Source organism: Caretta caretta, chromosome 6 (genome assembly GCF_965140235.1).
Source record: "Caretta caretta isolate rCarCar2 chromosome 6, rCarCar1.hap1, whole genome shotgun sequence".
In the NCBI taxonomy this organism is placed as follows: domain Eukaryota; kingdom Metazoa; phylum Chordata; order Testudines; family Cheloniidae; genus Caretta; species Caretta caretta.
Window position 1 is genome coordinate 117,257,760 of NC_134211.1, and position 24,129 is coordinate 117,281,888.

Below are 24,129 nucleotides of genomic sequence, written 5' to 3' on the forward strand. Positions count from 1 at the left end.
AACAAGGTCAGCTCCCAGACTGCTGTACTGGGCAGCACAGCGTGGGGAGGAGGTGACCAGCCCTCTGTGGAGAAAGAAGTGGTTCGGGACTATTTAGAAAAGCTGGACGAGCACAAGTCCATGGGACCGGATGCGCTGCACCCGAGAATGCTAAAGAAGTTGGTGGATGTGATTGCAGAGCCATTGGCCATTATCTTTGAAAACTCATGGCGATTGGGGGAGGTCTCGAATGATTGGAAAAAGGCTAATGTAGTGCCCATCTTTAAAAAAGGGAAGGAGCAGGCTCTGGGGAATTAAAGGCCATTCAGCCTCACCTCAGTTCCTGGAATAATCATGGAGCAGATCCTCAAGGAATCAATTCTGAAGCACTTAGAGGAGAGGAAAGTGATCGGGAACAGTCAGCATGGATTCACCAAGGGCAAGTTATGCCTGACTATTCTACTTGCCTTCTATGACAAGATAACTTGCTCTGTGGATGAGGGGAAAGCAGTGGACGTGTTGTTCCTTGACGTTAGCAAAGCTTTTGACACGGTCTCCCACAGTATTCTTGCCAGCAAGTTAAAGAAGTATGGGCTGGATGAATGGACTGTAAGGTGGATAGAAGGCTGGCTAGATTGTCGGGCTCAACGGGTAGTGATCAATGGCTTCATGTCTAGTTGGCAGCCGGTATCAAGTGGAGTGCCCCAAGGGTCGGTCCTGGGGCCAGTTTTGTTCAATATCTTCATAAATGATCTGGAGGATGGTATGGATTGCACCCTCAGCAAGTTTGCAGATGACACTGAACTGGGAGGAGAGGTAGATACGCTGGAGGGTAGGGATCAGATACAGAGGGACCTAGACAAATTAGAGGATTTGGCCAAAAGAAATCTGATGAGGTTCAACAAGGACAAGTGCAGAGTCCTGCACTTAGGACAGAAGAATCCCATGCACCGCTACAGACTAGGGACCCAATGGCTCGGCAGCAGTTCTGCAGAAAAGGACCTAGGGGTTACAGTGGACAAGAAGGTAGATATGAGTCAACAGTGTGCCCTTGTTGCCAAGAAGACCAATGGCATTTTGGGCTGTATAAGTAGGGGCATTGCCAGCAGATCGAGGGACGTGATTGTTCCCCTCTATTCGACATTGGTGAGGCCTCATCTGGACTACTGTGTCCAGTTTTGGGCCCCACACTACAAGAAGGATGTGAAAAAATTGGAAAACGTCCAGTGGAGGGCAACAAAAATGATTAGGGGACTGGAACACATGACTTATGAGGAGAGGCTGAGGGAACTGGGATTGTTTAGTCTGCGGAAGAGAAGAATGAGGGGGGATTTGATAGCTGCTTTCAACTACCTGAGAGGGGGTTCCAAAGAGGATGGATCTAGACTGTTCTCAGTGGTAGCAGATGACAGAACGACGAGTAATGGTCTCAAGTTGCAGTGGGAGAGGTTTAGGTTGGATATTAGGAAAAACTTTTTCACTAGGAGGGTGGTGAAGCACTGGAATGCGTTACCTAGGGAGGTGGTGGAATCTCCTTCCTTTGAAGTTTTTAAGGTCAGGCTTGACAAAGCCCTGGCTGGGATGATTTAGTTGGGGATTGGTCCTGCTTTGAGCAGGGGGTTGGACTAGTTGACCTCCTGTGGTCCCTTCCAACCCTAATATTGTATGATTCTATGATTCTGTAATCCATCCACACACTTCCCTCCTGACAGTCATTCCCTTCCCTCTGCACAAATCCCCAGCCCATGTAAAATGGTCAGTTGACACAAGTAGTTGCTGTTTTCTGGGTCTGCATAAGCTGTCAGTGAAATCTGTGGGAGTTATTTTAATAATGTTTTACACTCAATTTACAATGGCATAAATATCTATACAAGATGAAGGGCACTGGAGGGAGAATTGGGCCCACAGAACTTGGTATATGGTTTTTCAATTAGATAACTTTTATTGAAATTATGTTGCTGATTTCTATTTAAAAAGAAAAAGCTCAGCCCATCCTGTAAACTTTGCCAGCCATGTGGTCTGACTTCTGTTAAGTTTTCATAACCAAATGAAATTTCAGAAACTTTTGTTCCTTTATAGTGGCTAAAGTCTGTAAACGGACAGAAACTTAGAAATTGGCCATCATGGCAAATTATCTCAATTTAAAGGCTGTGTTAAGTTTTCTGATTCAGAATTGGCATCAACCCTGTATTGTAGTTTCACAATTTCTTACTGCTTTATAATACAGAAAACAGGATATGCTTGGTAAAAAGAGATCTCCTGTAGGGCACTTCATATATTTTGGAATAGGATTCTTTTCATGTTAGGAAATTATTTTTTTTATGAGTAATCTGCACATTTTAGGACCTGTGCACTTTACTGAAATAGCTTACATTTACAGGACAGTTCAGTAATGTCACAGAAGAAATTGCATCTGAATGTAAGGTTTTTATCTATAGTGTATTAAGTGCTTTATACAGTCTATTTTTAAAATTCATTTGCTATAGGACATTCACCATTGATCTTCAGTGACAGTTCCACAATCTAAAAGCTGTTCTCTGTTGCTCAATTTCATCCCATGACTCCTAAGTTATCCTACCTTGGATTGCCTTAAACAAAAATGTACTATAGTACGTGTATTTTAATTTTTTATTTTACCCTTTGCATTAAGGGCCAGATGTACAAATATATTTAGATGTGTAAAAATGCAGATAGGTGCTTCATGGGATTTAGAAAAGCACCCAAGCAGGTTAATTGCCTAAGTCCCAATGAGAGTTAGGCATCTACCCTGTTTAAGCTTTTCTGTTAACCCCACAAGGCACCTATCTTGCCATCCTGAGGCAAATCCGACCCTAACTGACCATCATACTGCCAAGTAGCATTTCAGGTAATATTACATATAGCTCAGCAGGTTAGGGTGTTGACTTGAGTGTCTTTCCACTTGTCAAGAACATTGCTTTCCTACTTATGAGTATTATTAAGCAAATTTGGCTAGAACAACTTGCAAATGATTCACAAAGGGAACAATTAAGATTTTATAGGCTTAGTTAAAATACTTACCTTAAAACACATTTTACCAGAATGGTTTCCTGATGGAGCAGGCTGCTGTATTCATACTTACTTCTGCTTTATCTTCTTCTGTATATATCAAATGACACTAGCTGTGGTGTAAGAACAATTTAAACCTACTTTTATGCATGAGATCTGTTGTGAAAGTTGCTGTTTCAGAGATTTTTAAGAGCTGGAATTTCTGCATAATTGAAACTTGTTTAATTCAAATAATATATTTGGGATTTGATGTATTGCAGATTCCTACCAGCTTTGGGTACAGTCTTTCTGACAACCACTATGGAGAAGATTGAAGAACAGTTTGGTAATCTGCGAATAGCAAAACGTTGTGCACTAAATGGAGACCCCACTTACTTACTGGATATAGATGTTTCAAAATCTGTCGAAGCGGAAAGCAACCACTTAGTTGCTGTTTCATGTTCCAATAAATCAATTAAAGTATATAATAGAGAAACGTTACACTTGCTAAGGGAGTATAGTGGCCATCCTGGGTTACTTAATGGAGTCAGATTTGCTCATACAAGTGAGAATATGTTGTTTTCAGCATGCAGTGATGGCACAATAAAATGTTGGGATATTCGCTTAGCTACTCAGGAAACTGTACAGTCATTCCGTGGTTATCCTTCGAATGTTTTCATCAGCTTTGATATTAATTGCAGTGATCTTATAGTTTGTGCTGGGACAGAAAAAGTTGAAGAGGACACATTCATGGTGTTTTGGGATGCAAGAAGTAATACAAACTATGCATGCGCAGCTAAAGAGCCCTTAGGAACCTATTCAGAGACTCACAATGATGATATCACTAAAATATGTTTCCATCCTATCAAACCCAATTTGGTAGTCTCTGGATCAACTGATGGATTGGTTAATGTGTTTGATATTAACAAGGAAAATGAAGATGATGCTTTGATTGCAACTTGTAATTCGAATTCATCGGTAAGTTTTATTGGTTGGTCTGGGAAAGATTATAAACAGGTATATTGCATGACACACACGGAAGGATTTTGTTGGTGGGATCTTACTCAAATAGATACTGAGGAACCAATGACATTGTTGCAGATTCTGGATGTCAGAGAAGTAGTCTTCATTGAAAATAGTAACTTAAACTATCTGATAGGTGGCTTGTACCATGAAAAGGCAGACAAATTGTTTGTTGTTGGTGGAACAGCTATGGGGAACATTCACCTAATAAACTGTGGCATTGATGGACTGAGCCTTGTGGGCACCCTTCATGGAGGGCACTCTGCTACAGTTCGCTCATTCTACTGGAACATGACAGATGATTCTTTGTTGACTGGTGGAGAGGATGCACAGCTGTTGTTATGGAAACCTGGAGCTGTGGAAAGGTCCCTTGTAAAGAAGGCATCTATGAAAATTGCTTCCTCTGTTCAGCAGCAAGTGAGAGTTCACAGCACCTCTCTCAAATGCAAGAAAAAGTAAAATTATGAAAATGGGACTATTAAATTTGTAGAGTTCACTGTTCTGAGCAATGTATTTGGGATGGTGATTTATTTGCACTATGTGGCAAATATAATTTAGTATGTAAATTTTACCTAGAAATGACCCTCACTTTATCACGTGAATAACTGTTTAAAAAAAAGCAACTGATACTTATTAAAAGGGTAAACATTTACTTTGTATTCATTGAACAAAGTATGTCTTACAATAGTGTATATTTTTATAACAAATTTATTATATCAAATAAAATATATTGGCACAGAGATCTTGGATTAGAATAAAAGCCTGCAACTTGTACACTTTATATTACTGCCCACAGTGAAATGTTTTGGACATATTTTAAAAAATTTCAGATTTGTAGCCATCTTTTTCTTAACTTGCCTTTCCGATAATTTAATGAATGAAATTGCTAAATATATCAAAGACTTAGTGTTCCTTACTAATTCTTAGAGGAAGTACTTATTGATGAAATAGAGAAAGGGTATTGTTTTGCACTATTCTCTCACTATTTAATGACAAGTATATAAACAGTGGTTCACAAACACTCTTTATAGCAGAAGTGTGTTTGTTTTAGAAAACAGTAATACTTACTATATCCAAAGTACCTGTAGCCTCTTTTTATGCTCATGAAAAGTGTTATAATTGACAGTATTTGGAGAGATTATTTTCTAATCAACACACCCACTCTATGAAAATTGCAAGCTACCCCACACTATCCTGGCAATGTATCTCAATACTGACCTGGAAGCACCACTTATAAAGACTGAGGAGGTAGGTCAGTCTCAGTGTGTCATAGGAATTGATGCATATGATCTCCCCAATGCTCCATCTAGTCCACTACCTGTTTTTGACGTGCCATCCCACATGCCTCATAAGAAGATACAGGAAAAACTTTCAGAATGTAGTTATGGAATAACCTGCCTATAGAGAGTTTCTTTTTAACTCTTTAGCTTCTGCCCTGCAATATATGCACAGTAAGTAACTAGGCTCTTTACAGCACAAATACTACTGTCTGTGGACACCTCTCTAAGAGCAATGAGATTTCACTAATCTCACCAAACAGCCATTGGGTGGTGTAAAAATTACCTTGTACCGTCAAAGTTGTTGGTTGTCTCATTCTGCTCCTCTGGCACATTTTAACCTCTGTGCCTCTCACTCAGTACTCTGAAAGTTGCCTTTATCGTATTCTGCCCTCCCTAAGGTTGTAGTAACATTCACATCAAATGTATCAGTAATTACCCTACATTTAACAGATAAGTACTATGCTTCAGTGAAGCTTAAACAAATGGAAGAATTGATATTTTACAGACTAGACAGAGCATGGAAATCAAAAGGATTGTAAGTTTAATACACATATAAGTACTTTGAAGATATTTATAGACTGCATCTAAACTTGAAAATACCCTGTAGTTTGAAGTAAAAATGGTGTTTAATTCACTGTGCATCAAGGGTAATTTATTTTCAGCTATCCCACAAGTATGGTTAATACTATATGTTATAAACATACCTGGATTAATCTCCTGTGGAAATGAGTCCTCTCCAAATACACATGCATCAAGTTTCCTTCTGATATTTATACTAAACAATGTTTTGGTTTTTTTATATAGCTAGGGGATATTTAGCTTTATGCTCACTTCATACCTGTCCTTTGGTCATGATGAAGGTGTGATTACATTGCATTTATTAACACTAAAGGTTCCTTTAAAGCACACTTTCAACATCAATATCCTGCTTCTCTGAATAGTTTTTATCTGTTATTAAAAGTTACACCTATTAATATCAAAATTATTGTTCTGTATCTTGTTTACTTTGTGCACTGGAAACCATTTTTTTTAATGGTTGGTGTCACAGTTACAGGGCTCAACACACCCTGTTCTCAAGCCTCTCGCTTTCTCCTGTCTTGGGGTGGAATCACACAACTCTCCCTTTCAAAGCGGGCCTTTGGCTGCAGACCAACTGCCACATGAGCATCAACTAACACCGCTTTCAGATGCTGTCTTCCATAGAGATCTCCTTCAGCAGGAAGGTGCTACAAGCAGTGGCCCAGTAATAGTACTGCCTTTTAAGCAACCTTCATGGGAGGAGATTCGTTTTCTAACTCATTCTATTTTACTTTCTCCTTATCCCTCCCTACTTCTGTTTCCTGCTTGCTACTTCCCAGATGTAATAGAATTATGGGAGACTCTGGACAGCAGAATGGAATATTTCTAACCTGATACTTTCCTTTCTGCTAGCAGTCTCCCCTACAATTCTACCCACCCTGGATGGCTCGTTAGCCAACGGGGTGAGCATTTTGTTTGGACAGTTACTATGCAGACAGTTGCTTTCAGTACATAGTTCATGAGTTGGCATTTGTTGTTAATATCTTTCTACGAGTTTTACACAGCTTCAGAATGACTCATCTGGTGGCAAGTGGGAGGAGGAGGCATGGCCAGCACATGCCGTGTCACAGCTTTGAACCGCCTCTGGACACAGCAGAATGGAGGGGAGCAGTCCAGACATAACAGAATTGTGATCGTTGCTGCTACCAAAATGGAAAATTTCTTACCTGATCATTTCCTATCTGTGTGCCTAAATGTAGGTTTCTAAAGAAATGTGACCAGAACATCTGTTTTCCCATTTAAGTCATTTTCCCATTCCAGTGGCTCCCTACTAACATACACTTTTTGAAACTAATTATCATTAGTATCAGTTTACTTAATATATCCACTGGTTTTTAGAAATATATTTTGTGCTTTATTTAAATATCTTCTGCCACGTTCCTTAATATGAATTTTAATGGTAATTCTTACAAGATAACAATAATTCAAATTTCAGAAGTAATCAAAATATTATACTTTAAAAAGGGATACAAATACTTTCAGAATTGTTCTTGGAATGGGGTTAATGTTAATGCAACTAACCTGTGCTCTGTTTATTGGCTAGTCCAATCTGTAAGATCAGAGTAAAGTAGTTCAGAGTCATTTCCCCACCCCACATTGCTTAAGAACAATAGTTAACCTCAGAATATTTTCAGAGTCTAGAAAATGTTCCTCATCAGAATTGGAACTATTTTAAAGGAAGTCAAATGTTAAGGCTGGATTACTTGACGTTGTTTGTTTTAGCTTATGCTGAAGCCCTATCATTAGTTTAGCTTCTTATTTTGATTATTTTTCTGGTTCCAAAAAAAAAAAAAAGACAGTAAAGGCAATGGTTTACTCATTGAGAAAGATCTGTGGTGGTGACAAAATTATGCAATTAAAGGCAGCAGTGGAAGTGAATATATTTCACTTTAGCTCTGCGCTACATGCTACAGTCCTGCTTTTAAAAAAAGAAATTGTCTATTGTATGATTTTGTGTTGTCTGACTGAACAGAATGTGATTTTCCTCTAGGTGGCTCTGGAACCTCCAGAGGGCGCTCTCAACTCTAGGAGACTGATGCTGTGGTTCCTCTCCCCACGACTCTTAATGTCTTATGTAGTTTGGGGTCCTGGTATCAATTTGTGAGAACTGGAGGGTCTGGAAGGCATATGGGGGGGGGGGGGGTTGTTGTGGATGTTTCCTGGGACCTTCCACCATTTTAGGGAGTCACGCACCTAATTAGGGACCAGCACCTGATCTTTCATGGGCTCAGGGGAGCAGGAAAACCTGGAGACCTCTGATGTGTGATATTGCCCATGGAGTGATCCTTATGTACACATTAGGAGGCCCAGAAGCTGAAAACACTGAGCCATGGTTGGCTGCATGCACTCTCGTAGTGTGAAAGTGAGATCCTGGATCTCCTAGAATCTTTCAAGTGATGGATAGATTTTTGCCAACAAGGTTTCTATGTCCACTTGTATGTGAGATATCCTTGTCAAGGGACTCAAGGAAATTTTCTTGATGTTTATTACAAAGCTGGGTACTTGCAAGAGATCCAGAATCCTAATTGTGGTGGTGTGCACTGCAGACTGGGTCAGAGCTCTAAGCAGGATATCATCTGGAAAGGGTAACCCTGCAACCTGACTCTGGCTATCATTACCACTAACATCTCTGTAAAGACCGTGGGGGCTCACGAGAGACCAATGAGAGAGTTCAGTACTGGTAGTGGTCTGTGCTGCTCAGCAAACCTCAGAAGCAAAGCTTGTAGTGGCATGGGCAAATGTGAATATGAAAATATGCCTCTGCCAGATTCACTAAAGTTAGGAGGTCCCCATTGGGATAGGGATGATACCATCAAAGCTAGGATCTCCATCTGGAATTTTGTCGTCTTCATCCACTTGTTGAGTTATTTCAGGTTGAGGATGGCTCTGACTCCCCCTGGTACACTTTTGAACAACAAATAGGTGGAGTAGAATCCTGAGAACCTTTTTTCTAAGGGAACTCCTTCCATTGCTCCTTTGTCCATCAGCTGGTAGATCTCAGTCCAGATCAGTTTGTGCTGTGCAGAATCACTGGATACAGGAGTCTGGATGAAGAAAGGATGGGGTGAAGCCTGTGACTTGCAGGAGTTACCCCTAATTCACACTCTGACTTGTAACCCATGGGGCTAGCCTGATATATCATTTGTTTTTCTCTATTGGCTTGATCAATTATATTATTTTGGCTTATATTTTTGTGTTGAGTAATTTCAGCAGACGTTACTTCATTATATGTGGCTGTAATGCAAGGAACCTATAGGCTTGTATCCTGTATGATTAGCTAAAACAAGTTAGCATAAGTGGATGTAACCTTTGTCATAGATAAATGGCTTACCAGTTACTTTTTGACTTTGGGGAACTGTGTTTACTAAAATTCTGGGATACCAGTAACCACAAGGTACATCACAAGAACATGGAAGTAATGGATCAGGCCAAGGTAATGGTTTCAAGAATGAGATAATCGGCATTAATATGTATGGATGTTATTAATATGTAAGAATATGCATGGATGTTATTAATATGTAAGAATATGCAAGCCTATAGAATAAGTGTACCCTCAGATTTATGTGGGTGAGGAAATAAGATTTGGACATGGAAGGTTGGACACTGACATGAATATTCAGGATAGTGCCAATACCCTATAAGAGGGCAAACCAACATATGGAGCTACCTTCTTTTAGCTTAAAGTTCTCTTTTGTTTAGCTATCAACTCAGCTTTTGCAATATAGCTTAGCTACTCAACACTTGACCCTGATCTCCACCATCTTGGGATTGAGGAACCTGGACCATCGGACTCAGTTGGCATGTCAGAGACAAGGATGGTCCTTTGTCTCCCACTACCAAGTCCCCAAGGAAGGGTGTGAGTATGCTAGTCTAAGTAGCTTTTGTAAGGGATGATACCAGAAGTCCCTATAGAACCGTATTACTTCTTTTTGATTGTGGTTTGAAGCTTTGATAACTTTTTCCTTTATTTTAATAAATATCTCTAAAGCCTGGCTTTGTCCTCAGTGTGAATGTCCTTGCTGCACAGCTGGAGGGTCCATATGAAGTACTGAACTCTCTAAATTCTGTAATTCTGTAGCCTAATTTTGGGATAAGAACCTAATTATCTTCTGGTCAGATCATTGGCATGCCTATAATAAGCCAGCCCTCTAAAATTAAAGTTAACACTTACCCACTTGTCTGTGGTCCACATGGAACATTCCTCTGAAAAGTGGGAAATTCTGTCATCTACAGTCAGGTCTGGGCAGAGGTACATTCGCTTGTTGTCACAGAATCATAGAAGTGTAGGGCTGGAAGGGATCTCGAGCAGTCATCTAGTCCAGTTCCTGCACTCAAGGCAAGATCATGTAACAACTAGACCATTCCTGACAGGTGTTTATCTAACCTGCTCTTAAAAACCTCCAATGACGGAGATTCCACAACCTCCCTAGGTAATTTATTCCTGTGCTTAACTATGACAATTAGGATGTTTTTCCTAATGTCCAACCTAAACCCCCCTTGCTGGAATTTCAGTCCATTACATCTTGTCTTATCCTTAGAGATTAACAAGAACAATTGTTCACTCTCCTTTTTGTAACAACCTTTTAAGTATCTGAAGATTGTTAGGATGCTCCCTCCCCCTCAGTCTTCTCTTCTTCAGACTAAACAAACCCAAATTTTTCAATCTTTCCTAATAGGTCATGTTTTCTAGACCTTTAATTATTTTTGTTGCTCTCCTCTGGACTTTTGCCAATTGTCCACATCTTTCTGAAATGTGGCACCCAGAACTGGACACAATACTCCATTTGTGGCCTTATCAGCATGGAGTAGAGTGGAAGAAATACTTCTCATGTCTTTCTTTCAACACTCCTGCTAATGCACACCAGAATGATGATTGCTTTTTTTTTTTTTTTTGCGCAACAGTGTTACCCTGTTGACTCATATGTAGCTTGTGATCCACTATAACCTCCAGATCCTACTTCTGCAGTACTCCTTCGTAGGTAGTCATTTCCCAATTTTGTATGTGTGCAGTTGATTGTTCCTTCCTGCAGTGTGGTGTACACTGCATTTGCCCTTAATGAATTTCATCCCATTTACTTCAGACCATTTCTCCAGATCATTTTGAATTTTAATCCTATCCTCCAAAGCACTTGCAATCCCGCCCAGCTTGGTATCATCTGCAAACTTTATAAGTGTACTCTCTATGCCAGCGTTTCTCAAACTGGGGTCCATGGGCCCCACTGATCAACTCCTCCCCCTCTCTCCCTCCCTCAGCTCCTCCCCTTCCCTCCCAGTGCCTCCTGCATGCTGGGGAACAGCTATTCAAAGACGTGCAGAAGGTGCTGGGAGGGAGGGGGAGGAGCTGGGACAGGATGTGCTCAAAGGAGGGATTGTGTCCAGGGCCGCTGGTCCTGCTGATCAACTCCTCCTGCTCCTTCCCAGTACCTCCAGTTGTTCCCTGAGGTATAGGAGGCACTGGGAGGGAGGAGGTGGAGAAGGGATGTGGCACACTCGGGGAGGGGAGCATGGAAAGAGGGGAGGAAGAGGAGCAGCAGGGGTGGGGTTTTGGGGGAAAGGGTGGAGTGGGGGTAGAATCTGGGGCTGAGTGGGGGAGGCTTGTGGGTCCATGAAAAAATTTAAATCAAAATGGGGGTCCTTCGGTTGCTAAAGTTTGAGAACTGCTGCTCTATGCCATTATCTAAATCATTGATGAAAATATTGAACAGAACCGGACCCAGGACCGATTCCTGCAGCACTCTGCTCAGAATGCCCTTCCAGTTTAACTGTAAACCACTGATAACTACTCTCTGGGAACAGGTTTCAGAGTGGTAGCCGTGTTAGTCCGTATCAGCAAAAACAATGAGTACTTGTGGCACCTTAGAGACTAACAAATTTATTTGGGCATAAGCTTTCGTGGGCTAAAGCCCACTTCATCAGATGCATGCAGTGGAAAATACAGTAGGAAGATATACACACAGAGAACATGAAAAATGGGTGTTGCCATACCAACTCTAACAAGACTAATCAATTAAGGTGGGCTATTATCAGCAGGAGAAAAAAAAAACTTTTGTAGTGATAATCAGGATAATCAGGATTCTGTGACTTCTATGACCTCCCTGACTAAATCGCAGCCGTACTTATCACCTTATTATCTTCTAGGTGTTTGCAAATTGATTGCTTGATTATTTGCTCATTATCTTTCCACATACTGAAGTTAAGCTGACTAGTCTGTAATTCCCTGGGTTGTCTTTATTTCTCTTTTTATAGATTAGCTCTATATATTTGCCCTTTTGCAGTCTTCTGGCATCTTTCCCCTCTTCCATGAGTTTTGAAGATAATTGCTAATGGCTCAGATATCTCCTCAGTCAGCTCCTTGAGTATTCTGGGATGTTTTTGATCAGGCCCTGGTGACTTGAAGACATCTAACTTGTTTAAATAATTTGTAACTTGTTCTTTCCTAATTTTAGCCTCAGATCCTACCTCCTTTTCACTGGCATTCACTATATTAGACTTCCAATCACTACTAAACTTTTTGGTGAAAACTGAAACAAAAAAGTTGTTTTAACATTTCTGCCATTTCCACAATTTCTGTTATTGTCTTTCTCCCTTCCCTATCCTGTCCTTGGTCTTCCTCTTGCTTTTCGTGTATTTGTATAATATTTTCTTGTTACCCTTAACATCTCTAGTTAGTTTAATTTTGTCTTTACACGCTTGTGTTGTTTGATACTATTCATCATTTGTCATTTGACAGTTTCTACTTTTTGTAGGACTCTTCTTTGCATTTCAGAGCAGTGAAGATCTCCTGGTTAAGCTAGTGGCCTCTTACCATACTTCCCATCTTTCTTACGCAGTGGGATAGTTTGCTGGGCTCTTGGGGGCTGTGGGACCACCTCTGGGCTTTCTGCTCAAGCCTCAGTTCGAAGACTTGCCCTTGGTGTATCTAGTATCTTTTCTCTCATACTTCTGTGAAGAGGATGGGTGAAAGGAGAGTATCTGCCAGAAAGTGAGCTTATACTCTCTTCTTGGAACACTCTGAGGAGACAGGAGGGCCTGCTTTAATTTTGCAGCGTTTTCTGCCACTATCTTATCTAGCTTTTCTCCAAAGAGAGAGATCCTGTGAATTAGAGGAGCACAGCCTTGCTTGGAATGAGCGTCTATCTTCTGGGGGCAGAGTCATATATCATATACACCTCCTGGCTGCTGAGCTGGATGCCATAGTCCCAAGTGAGAAGCTTATTGCATCAACTACAGTGTCAGCCATGAATGCTGTTGCCAGGGAAATTTTCTTAAGTATGCAGCTGATGTCTGTGTGGTCTCTGTCCTTCAGGGCCCTAAAGTCCTCCATCCAGGACAGCACAGTTCTTGCAAAGCATGTTGGCTGGGAGGGACACACTAAGGGTGGCTGAGGAAGCTTTGAAATCCCTTCTGAGGATGGCTTCCACTTCCCTAAGGACCTAACAGAGAGGAAATAATTCCCCTTCTGAAGGAATAACCATATCCTTAACCAGGGAGGCTACTGTGGAGTCAACCTTTGGGACTTCAGTAAGAGTATTCTTTGTTTCTTGTGTCTATGGTCATGCTTGTTAATATGTTTACCTTTTATCAGGTTTTTCCAGTTCCTCCCTGATCACATCCTCAAAGAAGGAGTGCTGAGGAATCGCTGCCTTTGGGGAGGATTTTGAGGAAAGGTGTTTGTTTGGGGGCTTATCCTCAAGAGCCTGCTCCAGTTTGATCTGGTTGGTGACCACAATCTTTTTGCAGATGACCTCAAACTTCTCAGGGGGAATAACATATTGTTGCATTTTTTCTAAGTCCTGCTCAGATTTGGAGCTTGAAAGTTCTCCTTTCTCAGTAGAGGAGGTGGAGTCTGAGTCAGAGGACAAGTACCTTCGGGATTATTTTGCACTTTTTCTTCTTTTGGGGCTTTTTGACTTTTCGGCATGCTTTGCGGTTGGTACTGCCTGGATGTGGCCAGAGTACAGTCTTTTGTGGTTTGCCTTGTGCAGAGCTTGGAACCCTCTAGCAACTTCTCCTTCTGAGTTCTCCCCTTCAGGGTCCCACTCCTCTTGAGTGGGGACGGGCCTCATTAACAGAGTTCCCTGACGAATTGGGATGGAGGGGAGCTGGATATGAGCCCTGGAGAGGAAAGCTTCTAGAATTCATTGGAAAGATGACTCTTCTGGAAGGACTCAACAAGGTCGGACTGAGGGATGACGGTCTCATGAATTCCCCAGAGAATGAGGAGTGAGATAGTCCCTTGCTATAAAGTACACTATTTTCTCCAATACTTTCACTTCTGGAGATGTGTTTTTGCCAAGCAGAGCCAAGGTGCACTTATACAAACACACTCGCATCTGTTGTGCCTGCAAATATCGTACTACCATGTGCAAATCTGATCAATTATGTGAGCAAATGAGGTCTGAAGCAGTTACATGTGGATGGCTCTTGTGAAAATCATAGTGGCTTAAAATACTCACCGGATGTTTTTAAAAGTAGGAATGGGGAGAGAGCCTTGTCTTGAGTTCTTTGATTCTTGGATGATGACAGATTGAAGTGCTCTCCTGCTCTAAATTCCAGAGAATTGAGGATTGATACATGGTACTCTTGAGAATGCAGTGACCTGAGGGGATCAGACTATGTAACCTTTATTGGTACAAGGAATTTTTCCACATCAGAAACCACGATACCTTAGATAGTCACTAACTTGCTTGCAAATGGCCAGTTGCTATGGACACATACTGTGTGTTTGTTACAAATTATGTTTTAGAATCTCTAGGAAACATTCTGCCCAACAGGACACTGAAAATAAAATTACTGTACAGTCAGACAGTCTGAGATTTGATTTGTTCAAGTTAAACAGAGATCTCTACTTCAAAATAGGGCCTAAGCCAAATCTGACATCATGTTAAATTGCTGCTTTTATTAATTAGCTGAAAGAACAATAAAGCCCTGTCCTATGGCAGTGAAAGGTCCAGAAAGTCATTTTAAAATAAGATTATTCAGTGATATAAACAGGCTATTAGCAGTTATAAGGCCAGATCTCACAAACCATATGGGAATATTCATTGCTCATTAAAACAGTCCTATTGAAGTCAAAGGTACATTGACTTAATTGGGACTACCTGTGAATGTAAGGATTGCTCATGTAAAAGCTGATGATCAGGCCCTTGATATCTGTAGTATTGAATGCTCTAGCTAAAGATGGGAAGAGATTTCCATTCTAAACCTCTTGAATTGTTCATGAGCCTTAGGGCAGGTCTACGCTACGGGGTACGTAAAAAATGTAGCTGGAGTTGATGTACCTTAGGTTGACTTATTGCAATGTCTACGCTGTATTGGGTCGATGGGAGAAACTCTCCCATCAACTTACCTTATGCTTCTCGTTCCAGTGGAATACCAGAGTCGACAGGAGAGTGATCGGCGGTTGATTTAGTGGGTCTTCACTGGACCCACTAAATTGACCTCCAGTGGATTGATCACTGCAGTATCGATCCATCGGTAAGTGGAGACAAGCCCTTAGTAACTAAAATCTGTTTGGGCCTAATTGACCAACTACCAGACTGTTTATTGATCAGAAATGCCAGTGGAAAATATTTGCTTGAATTCAACTTTCTTTTGTTAAATGAGCATAGAATGGTTGTTATTAGGGAATACTTTTTGATAATACACCAATAACGAGGGAGTACTGAATCTCTTAAGATTGTCAGTCTGCCTGCATGTATATTGAATTAAACTGATCACTCTATTATATATAATTTGAATTAATTCTTTCAGTTAACGTTTCTATAATGAATTTGGCCTAATTGCTGAAAGGAGTACCAAGAGTATTGTGGCAATAAAGGAATGATGGTGGTCTTCGTGTAATAAAAATCTTTTTCAAAGCTCATGCCATTATGTATTTTTTTTTTTTAGCATTTATTTAGCCAGAGTACCTGCATGCTGTTACCGAGCCATAACTTTGTGGTCATTCATCAACTATGCAAATCCTTGCACTCTGGTTTGTGTGATGATAGTATGGCTATTCTTCATTGACCTCCTCTACTGACACCTCAATCTGGGACGGTTCCTCAGATTTGCCACCTGAAAAGAATGGCTCAGGTGTGGGAATCTACCTCACGTCCTCAGTTGTGAAGACTGAGGCAAAGAATTTAATTTAGCTTCTCCACAATGGCCGTCTTTCTTGAATGCTCCTTTAGCAACTCAATCATCCAGTGGCCCCACTGATGGTTTGGCAGCCTTCCTGCTTCTGATGTATTTTTACATTTTTTTGCTGTTTTTGTGTCTTTTGCTAGTTGCTCTTCATATTCTTTTTTGACCTGCCTAATTATACTTTTAAATTTGACTTGTCAGAGTTTATTCTCCTATTTTCCTCAGTAGGATTTGACTTCAATTTTTAAAGGATGTCAGTTTGCCTCTGTTGTGGTTGTTCTGGTTCAGGGGACAATGCAGACCAGTGAGGGGTTGTCACCCCTTGCCCTGCAACCCTGGGTGCCTTACAATGCCTTGTTTCTGTAGCTCCCAGCCTGGGATGCTCACAGTCAGCAAGAAGCATGCAAGTCACACCCTGAGTGTCTGTATTCTTGACAGCCCTTGTTTAGCAGCTCTGACCCCAGGAGTAGGGTTGCCAACTCTCCTGGTTTCGCCGGGAGTCTCCTGGAATCATGCTTTATCTCCCGGCTACTTCAGACAAACGGGGAGATTTTGGGTGCTCACAGTCTGGGGCGGCAGTGGGGCTAAGGCAGGCTTCCTGCCTGCTGTAGCCCTGCTCCCAGAAGTAGCCGGCACCATCCCTGTGGCACCTGGGGGAGGGGCAGGGGGTCTCTGTGTGCTGCCTCGAGCACTGACTGCACAGCTCCCATTGGCCAGGAACTGCACCCAAATGGGAGATGTGGGGGTGGTGCCTGTGGGCAGTGGTGTGCAGAGACCCCTTGGCCCACCGCCTAGGAGCCGCTGCCACAGGGATGTGCTGGTCACTTTTAGGAGCTGCCCAAGGTAAGCGCTGACCCCCTCCTGGACCCCAACCCCCTGCCCCAGCCCAGAGCCTGCACCCAAACTCCCTCCAAGCCTGATTCCATACCCCCTGCTGCACTCAAACTACCTCCCAGAGCCTGCACCTGGCACCCAATCCAGCACTCCAATCCCCTGCCCCAGCCTAGAGCCCACATCCCAACTCCTGCCCAGAGCTCACACCCCCTCCCACACCCCAACCCCCTGCCCCAGCCTGGTGAAACTGAGTGAGGGAGGGGGAGAGTGAGCGGGGACGGGGCCTTGAAGAAGGGGTGGGATGGGGCATGGCCTCAGGGAAGGAGCAGGCTGGGAGGCGGGGCAATGGTCTTTGGATTTGCGTGATTAGACAGTTGGCAACCCTACCTAGGAGCCTGTCTACAGCCCCACTCTGGCCTTGGTTACAAGCAGCCAGATGACCCCAACACGATTCCAGTCCTGAATTTCCTCAAAACCATGTTCCCTGAAGAGTCCAGGTGATTTCCTGATGTTCTTCTATTCCTGTGGGCTTCCCATCCCGCTGTATGATTTCTATGTAAATGGAGCTTCCACGGTTTCTGATTCCACCATGCTTAAGTCACACAGAAGACAGGTAGATAGTCTGGGCAAACTGTACAGCCTAATATCAATGAGTATCCATAATTCCTTACTCAGTATTAGTACATACATTTTACAATGATATTAACCACCAGTTTGTCGTTAGCTTTCAGAAAAGAGCTGAGTCGCTACGCTCTTCTGATACAGTAATGTTGTATACAATCGATTCAATTGCTTATCAGTTGAGGTTTAGACCCCCTAGTTTTGAAATGGATTCTTTTGAGGGTTACCCTTCAAAGTAAAGTTTATTCAAGCTGTGAGGAAGGCAACATGGAGTCTGGTGGTGAAGGAAGCTCCTCGGTCTTTAATCCCCCACTTGTTTTTGCTGATATGCAAATAATTCTGTTTCCTGCCATCTGCTCCCCCTGCTGTGTCTTGATGGTCCTGTTTCTGCTTTATATGTCAATATCATAGATTCATATTTAGGTCAGAAGGGACCATTATGATCATCTAGTCTGACCTCCTGCACAACGCAGGCCACAGAATTTCACCCACCACTCCTGCAAAAAACCTCACACCTATATCTGTGCTATTGAAGTCCTCAAATCGTAGTTTAAAGACTTCAAGGAGCAGAGAATCCTCCAGCAATCCTCCGGCCCCATGCTACAGAGGAAGGCGAAAAACCTCCAGGGCCTCTTCCAATCTGCCCTGGAGGAAAATTCCTTCCCGACCCCAAATATGGTTATCAGCTAAACCCTGAGCATATGGGCAAGATTCAGCAGCCAGATACTACAGAAAATTCTTTCCTAAGTAACTCGGATCCCACCCCATCTAATATCCCATCACAGGCCATTGGGCCTATTTACCATGAATATTTAATTATCAAAACCATGTTATCCCATCATACCATCTCCTCCATAAACTTATCGAGTTTAATCTTAAAGCCAGATAGATCTTTTGCTCCCACTGCTTCCCTTGGAAGGCTATTCCAAAACTTCACTCCTCTGATGGTTAGAAACCTTCGTCGAATTTCTAGTCTAAATTTCCTGGTGGCCAGTTTATATCCATTTGTTCTTGTGTCCACATTGGTACTGAGCTTAAATAATTCCTCTCCCTCTCCGGTATTTATCCCTCTGATATATTTATAGAGAGCAATCATATCTCCCCTCAGCCTTCTTTTAGTTAGGCTAAACAAGCCAAGCTCCTTGAGTCTCCTTCCATAAGACAAGTTTTCCATTCCTCGGATCATCCTAGTAGCCCTTCTCTGTACCTGTTCCAGTTTGAATTCATCCTTCTTAAACATGGGAGACCAGAACTGCACACAGTATTCCTGGTGAGGTCTCATCAGTGCCTTGTATAACGGTACTAAAACCTCCTTATCCCTACTGGAAATACCTCTCTGATGCATCCCAAGACCACATTAGCTTTTTTCACGGCCATATCACATTGGCAGCTCATAGTCATCCTCTGATCAACCAATACTCCAAGGTCCTTTTCCTCCTCCATTACTTCTAATTGATGCGTCCCTAGCTTATAACTAAAATTCTTGTTATTAATCGACCTTCACTGTCTTTTCCTGACTATTGAGCTGATCAGAGAACCAAATACACATTCCTTTGTCTAAGACAGACCTGTTTAATAACTCCACGTAACATACCTGGTTTACACACACTTAAATCATAATTCCAGTATATGTTCATAATCCTTAATACACATTGTGTACATACATCATTCAAGACTATTAAAGATCAGTGAGTTATTAGTTTTCAAATGCTACCTCACAAGGCATATTTTGTACAAAGATTATTACAGTAGTGTGTGGGGTGTGAATACAGAGGTGCTTAGCTTCACTGCTTTTAATCACCTCTTTTACTCTGTTTAGTCATGGAGGAATTTTCTGGTCCTCTTACTGTTTATTTTGATTTAGGGTATAGATTTAGTTTGAGCCTCTATTATGGTATTTTTAAATAGTTTCTCTGCAGCTTGCAGGCATTTCAATCTTGTGACTGTTCCTTTTAATTTCTGTTTAATCAGCTTCCTAATTTTTGTGAAGTTCTCCTTTTTGAAGTTAAATGCGACTGTGGTGTGTTTCTTTGGCATTTTCCCCCCTACAAGGATGTTACATTTAATTACAGTATGGTTGCTATTTCTGAGCAGTTCAGCTGTATTTGCCTCTTGGACCAGATCCTGTGTACCACTTAGGATGAAATCAAGAATTGCTTCTCCGCTTCCAAGTTCCAGGACTAGCTTCTCCAAGAAGCTGTCATTAACAGTGTCTAGAAATTCTATCTCTGTGTCGCATCCTGAGGTGACACGTACCCAGTCAATATGGGATAGCTGAAATACACCATTATTATTTCTGTTTTTTTGTAGCCTCTCTAATCTCCCCAAGAATTTCACAATCACTGTCACCATCCTGGTCACGTGGTCAGTAGTATATTCCTATTGCTATATTCTTATTATTCAAGCCTGGAATCCATATAGATTCTGTGGTACAGTTGGATTCATTTAAGATTTTTACTATATTTGACTCTATCCTTTCTTTCACATACAGTGCCACTCCCTCACCAGCATGACCTACTCTGTCATTCCTAAATATTTTGTACCCTAGTATTACCATGTCCCTTTGATTATTATTGTTCCACCAAGTTTCTGTGATGCCTATTATATCAATATCCTCACTTAATACCAGGCACACAAATTGACCCATCTTAGTATTTAGACATCCAGCATTTGTATACAAGCACTTATAAAATTTGTCAGTATTTAGTAGTCTGCCTTCATGTGATGTAATTGATGAGACTCTTTTTCATTTGACTCTTTCTCTTCAGTTCCTACTTACACTTAAACCAAAGAAAGTACATCTGTTTCTGGCTGCTTCCCTGCACCCAGAGCTGTCTTTTTTGGCAGAAAAGAATTCCAAATGAAGGAGTTCTTTCTTTTGTTTACTTTTTAATGAAGTCTGTCTCTCTTTTCATGGTATGTGTTAGGCCAGTGAGGTGGAGAACTAAGGGCTCAATATTTACAGGTCTGCCCCAATGGCAGATGGTCTGGATTAGCTCCTGAAGATGATATATACTCGGACTGCTCTTCTTTGGCTGATCAAAGCCATTTACGTTATTTTTCTTTGTATTTTGTTGTCCTGTCTTTATATTGATAATTTTTCAATTGCACTCACAGTTTTATAGCAAAGCCACAAGCTACACTGTGTTGAACTAGTAAAAACTTGGAAGCAGAGACATTTTACCATTCTCCACTCCCCATTAAACCAGGCATTGTGACAACTTTCCCTCACCAAATGATCTTTCTGCTTGAATTCCCTGCCAACATCTGCTCCAAATAGTCAACATTTCTTTCTCTCTCTGGGTCATCTCCCTATGTATCAGGATGACTCATTACAATTAACTAAACAAAGCAATGCCCATACCATACTCTTTTAACTTTGATTTGCATTATGGATGTTTTTAATCTTAGAATTGACAACCCAGGAGGAGAGAAAGAAGGCTTGGGATCCTGCCCCTGAGAGAATGGTTTACCCAGAAGAGTGGAAAAGGCCTGTGGGAGGCAGAGCAGGAAGCAGCACAGGTAAAGAGCAGCAAGGTTAGAGATTGTGCCAGACCTTGGCTGCTGAGTGTAGCGTCTCTGGGCTGAAACCAGGAGTAGCGGGTGGGTCCTGGTTCACCTACCAGCCACTGGGAAGTGGCACAGAATTGTGAAAGACATCAACAAGACAGCTGGTCTGGAGGGACTCGGGCGCTTCCAAAGGGCGGGAACTACACAGTAACCTAGCCAGAGTGCTGAGTTGCAAAGAGAGAGTGAGCACTTCGAGTCACAGAGAGAGAGGCTGTGGGGCGAGCAAACAATGGAAGGGGACACCAGACCAGATGAGAGCTGATTCCCCAGATGCAGCCACAAGGAGGGGCTTCAGCTGTGAGTGAACCCCATTAAAAGATAAAATAGTAAAAATTGAGTGTGTCATATTTTTATGCAGCCAGTGTATCTTTCTAGTGCTATATGGATGTACCCAGTATCTGTAATAAAACAGGACACTGGAGAAATCATGAATGATGGCATACAAGTCCTTTCTGGTTATTTCACAAATATTGCTAGAGGGTTTAAATAGATACATTGACTGATTGTCCTCCCAATAATCTTATTTAGAGTTTGTTTGCATTTAAAACTGAAGCAAAAATTGTGTAGTTGGGAATGAGCAATATGGCTGCTCCCTTTGGAATCGAAGTGATGCTACTGAGGCTACTTGTGCCCTTGTAGAGTGAGCCTTTGCCTAGTGTGAGGGAGGAAGCTGTGCTTACTGACAACAGTGTATGATACTGCCAGAGATCCTCTGAAAAGATAAAACTTGACTTCATACTCATTCTTCTGTGACAACAAACGGTTGATGTGACTTTCTGATCAGATTAATCCTCTGCAGATAAAAAGTCAATGCTTATCGCATATCAAGGGGATGAAGTCTCCTGTCTTGGCTAGAGGAATTGGGCCTAGGGAATAACACAGGTTAGTGAATTGATTGGTTTATGTGAAATTCTGAAACTATCTTAGCACTGAATTTCAGGTGCAGTTGTAGTGAGATCTTGTCCTTATGGAATAAGGTGGATCAGCCATTAGAGTCCCAGGTTCACCTACCCTTCTGGATGATGTGAAGGCAGTTAGGAAGGCAATCTTCATTGAGAGGTGAGACATGGAACATGTAGCTAGTGGTTCAAAGGGTGGTTTAGTGCGTGCCAAAAGCACTATGTTAAGATCCCAGTCAGCGGTTGATTTCTTTACTGGCGGAAAGGTTCTGATCAGAATCTTCAAGAATCTGGATGTTACTGGGTGAGTAAAGATCGAGTAACCATCCGGTGCTGGGTGACAGGCTGTGACTGCCACCAGATGAACCCATAGTGAACTAAAGGAAAGGCCCATCATCTTGAGAGTAAGAAAATAGTCCAAAATAGTAGGAATATCTTGCTGTCTCTGGAAATATACGGTTTTGCTGGGCCCAGGTAGATAAATGTTTCCACTTAGCTTGTTAACATTTTCTGGTGGAGTTATAGAAGTCCAGTTCCCTGCATTCATGGCAGGACTAAGTATTATCTAGACCATCCCTGATAGGTGTTTGTCTAACCTGCTCTAAAAAATCTCCAATGATGGAGATTCCACAACCTCCCTAGGCAATTTATTCCAGTGCTTAACCACCCTAACAGTTAGGAAGTTTTTCCTAATGTCCAACCTAAACCACCCTTGCTGCAATTTAAGCCCATTGCTTCTTGTCATATCCTCAGAGGTTAAGGAGAATAAGTTTTCTCCCTCGTCCTTGTAACCACCTTTTATGCAGTTGAAAACTGTTATCATGTCCCTCCTCAGTCTTCTCTTCCCCAGATGAAACAAACTTGATGGGTTTACTGTGATGGGTTGGATCACAGAAACCACTTTGGGACTGCCACCTGATGTGTCTAGACTACCTCTAAGCCTGTTTTCCCTGCCAGCTTGGGACTTCAGTACCTTGCCTTGTATGAGCCAGACACGATTGCCTGCTGCAAACACAGATCCAAGTCTGAACCATGTCCCCCACAAGCTGCAGGCTAAATTGAAAACAGCTTAAGAAGTGCTTCTGTCTCTAGCACTCAGATACCCAGCTCCCAATGGGGTCCAAATCGCAAATAAATCCGTTTTACTCTGTATAAAGCTTATACAGGGTAAACTCATAAATTGTTCGCCCTCTATAACACTGATAGAGAGACGTGCACAGCTGTTTGCCCCTCCTCCCCCGCAGGTATTAATACAAACTCTGGGTCAATTAATAAGTAAAAAGTGATTTTATTAAATACAAAAAGTAGGATTTAAGTGGTTCCACGTAATAACAGACAGAACAAAGTGAATTACCAAGCAAAATAAAACAAAACACGCAAGTCTAAGCCTAATACAGTAGAAAACTGAATACAGATAAAATCTCACCCTCAGAGATGGTTCAATAAGCTTCTTTCACAGACTGGATGCCTTCCTAGTCTGGGCCCAATCCTTTCTCCTTGTACAGTCCTTGTTCCAGCTCAGGGATAGCTAGGGGATTTCTCATGACTGCAGCCCCCTTTTTTCGATTCCACCCCCTTATATATCTTTTGCACAAGGTGGGAATCCTTTGTCCCTCTCTGGGTTCCCACCCCTTCTTCTAAATGGAAAAGCACCAGGTTAAAGACTGATTCCAGTTCAGGTGACATGATCACGTCACTGTAAGACTTCATTACCCACTTGCCAGCACACAGGTATACAGGAAGACTTACAAGTAAACAGAGCCATTTACAACCAACTGTCCTGGTTAATGGGAGCCATCAAGATTCCAAGCCACTATTAATGGCCCACACTTTGCATAATTACAACAGGACCTCAGAATTATATTTCATATTTCTAGTTTTAGATACAAGAATGATACATTTATACAAATAAGATGAACACACTCAGTAGATTATAAGCTTTGTAATGACAGGTTTCAGAGTAGCAGCCGTGTTAGTCTGTATCCGCCAAAAAAAAAAGGAGGACTTGTGGCACCTTAGAGACTAACACATTTATTTGAGCATAAGCTTTCATGAGCTACAGCTCACTTCATTGGAAGCTTTGTAATGATACCTTACAAGAGACCTTTTGCATGAAGCATATTCCAGTTACCTTATATTCACCCATTAGCATATTTTCATTACATCATATGGAGTGCACTGTCACAAAGGAGAATAATTTTTCTCTCTCC

General features: G+C 41.7%; 1 protein-coding gene and 1 non-coding gene across 13 annotated transcripts in view; one reads left to right on the forward strand and one right to left on the reverse strand.

The window, feature by feature from the left end:
- WDR89 (WD repeat domain 89) overlaps positions 1-6,270 on the forward strand; it is a 109,306-nt gene extending 103,036 nt beyond the window's left edge. For all 12 annotated transcript variants that reach the window (XM_048854505.2, XM_048854497.2, XM_048854501.2 and 9 more), the window contains one exon: positions 3,267-6,270. In XM_048854505.2, the coding sequence (XP_048710462.1) occupies positions 3,307-4,467 (1,161 nt within the window). In that variant the 5' untranslated portion in view covers positions 3,267-3,306 and the 3' untranslated portion in view covers positions 4,468-6,270. The remainder of the gene's footprint in view (positions 1-3,266) is intronic.
- Positions 1-24,129, reverse strand: part of LOC125638732 (uncharacterized) — a 59,723-nt gene that overhangs the window by 13,497 nt on the left and 22,097 nt on the right. The gene's annotated exons all lie outside the window — the stretch shown is intronic.